Genomic DNA, 792 nt, shown 5'->3' on the forward strand with positions numbered 1-792 from the left:
GCTGGAGTGGGGAGGAAGCAAGAAGGCACCGCCAGATTTGGGGCCGCACCTCTGGCTAAAGGCGTTTTGCCTCCTACCAGGCGTCCTGCTGCATCTCTGCACCCGGCTGGCTCCGGCGGTGTTTTCTTTTGCATGAGGGTGCCCTGTGCCCCTGGGCCCCGGGCTCACTCGGTGTCAGCTGAGCTCCCGGTGGCGCTGGGGCAGTCCCGGTGACGCGCGGCGGCTGCTCCCGGCCCACCCTGGCAGCGCAGGGGCAGCACGCCGTACTGCGTCAGTCACGCTCATGCCCCATTTGTTTGCTGTGTTTCAGGGTTCGCCGGGTCCCCCAGGGCCGCCGGGCCCCCAAGGCGCTCCAGGTCCCAAGGTGAGCCCCTCTGCCCCGCAGGCGATGTTTCCTGGCAAACAGGGTGCTCGTTCTTAGCTCTCCCTGCAGCGCGGCTGCCAAGCCAACGTAAGGCAGTGGCACTGGCTGCAGGGCTGGAGACTGCGCCTGGGGAGGGGAACGCTCTTTAACGGCGTCCTGCTGCATCTCTGCACCCGGCTGGCTCCGGCGGTGTTTTCTTTTGCATGAGGGTGCCCTGTGCCCCTGGGCCCCGGGCTCACTCGGTGTCAGCTGAGCTCCCGGTGGCGCTGGGGCAGGAGGGGGTTGCACAAAGCCAGAGTTTTGTTGGCCTTACTCTGGTCTCCAGCCTCTTCCAGAGGATGCTGTCCCAGAAAAAAATCCACTCCCAACCCTATGCCTGAAATCCCTGCCCCTCCAAGATTACCTCATGGCACATGACGGGAGGCAGA

General features: G+C 65.0%; 1 protein-coding gene across 1 annotated transcript in view; it reads left to right on the forward strand.

Moving 5' to 3' along the window:
* The window catches only part of COL23A1 (collagen type XXIII alpha 1 chain), a 184,213-nt gene that overhangs the window by 172,160 nt on the left and 11,261 nt on the right, over positions 1 to 792 (forward strand). Inside the window, exon 16 of the mRNA XM_035896703.1 lies at positions 311 to 364. Within this exon, the coding sequence (XP_035752596.1) occupies positions 311 to 364 (54 nt within the window). The remainder of the gene's footprint in view (positions 1 to 310; positions 365 to 792) is intronic.

Source organism: Egretta garzetta, unplaced genomic scaffold (assembly GCF_000687185.1).
Source record: "Egretta garzetta isolate BGI_Z169 unplaced genomic scaffold, ASM68718v1 scaffold26, whole genome shotgun sequence".
Taxonomy (NCBI): Eukaryota; Metazoa; Chordata; class Aves; order Pelecaniformes; family Ardeidae; genus Egretta; species Egretta garzetta.